Genomic DNA, 818 nt, shown 5'->3' on the forward strand with positions numbered 1-818 from the left:
ATCCGTAACTTCGGAACAAGGATTGGCTCTAAGGGCTGGGCCGATCGGGCTGAGGTTTCAAGCGTGCAGTGTATGCTTGGCTTAGTTGTGTTGAGGACTTGTTCACTTGCCACCGGTTGTTCGGCTGGTCGAGTGTATTCGAGTCTGAAGCAGAGCTGGCCGACAGACCGGCACGTGCAGAACCTGAGCTGCGCGGCTGTCCGTTTTCGTGTACAGACCGTTTCGGTCGGCATTCAACAGCCAACTTAGAACTGGCACGGACACAAGGAATCTGACTGTATAATTAAAACAAAGCATTGCGATGGCCGATGATCGGTGATGACGCAATGTGATTTCTGCCCAGTGCTCTGAATGTCAAAGTGAAGAAACAGTAGCACTACCTTTTCGCGGCAATTTTCCATACAATATAAAACGTCTGATTATGTATGTAATATAATTTCATTTGTTTAATATTAAATGCAACGTTCATGTACAGATGAATGAAAACGTCCAAAACACAAATGAACGATACAGTGTACGATCCGAGATTGCTCTTCTGACAGAAGAAATTAAAGAAAATACAATTCCTAATTTAAAAATTTTGGATACCTTTTTACCAAAATCAGATGGACTTTGCAAAAATGCAAATCGCATTAACATCCGATTTGGTTATACTACCATAGCAGCATGTTTTTTGGAGTAAAGATGATAATACTGACACATGCTATTTGTTTAACTACTATATACTTGTTTAGATTTCCAAACAACTGAGTTCAACCAGCTGCAAACTTTTCAAGAATCAATTGACAATTACATATATTTTCAATGCATCTTTTTGG

General features: G+C 40.2%; 1 protein-coding gene across 1 annotated transcript; it reads right to left on the reverse strand.

Moving 5' to 3' along the window:
- Positions 1 to 28: 28 nt before the first annotated feature.
- On the reverse strand, positions 29 to 401 carry Tsp_14301 (conserved hypothetical protein). The gene is given in 2 exon segments (XM_003366736.1): positions 29 to 271; positions 291 to 401. The coding sequence occupies 2 exon segments, from the start codon at positions 399 to 401 to the stop codon at positions 29 to 31; spliced, it is 354 nt and encodes a 117-aa protein (XP_003366784.1).
- Positions 402 to 818: the final 417 nt, after the last annotated feature.

The sequence above is a fragment of the Trichinella spiralis genome (genome assembly GCF_000181795.1).
Source record: "Trichinella spiralis strain ISS 195 chromosome Unknown Scfld5495, whole genome shotgun sequence".
Lineage (NCBI taxonomy): Eukaryota > Metazoa > Nematoda > Enoplea > Trichinellida > Trichinellidae > Trichinella > Trichinella spiralis.

What these genes read in the sequence shown, in the direction of transcription:
- Tsp_14301 (XM_003366736.1), bottom strand. Translation starts at nt 401, where the DNA reads ATGGAAAATTGCCGCGAAAAGGTAGTGCTACTGTTTCTTCACTTTGAC.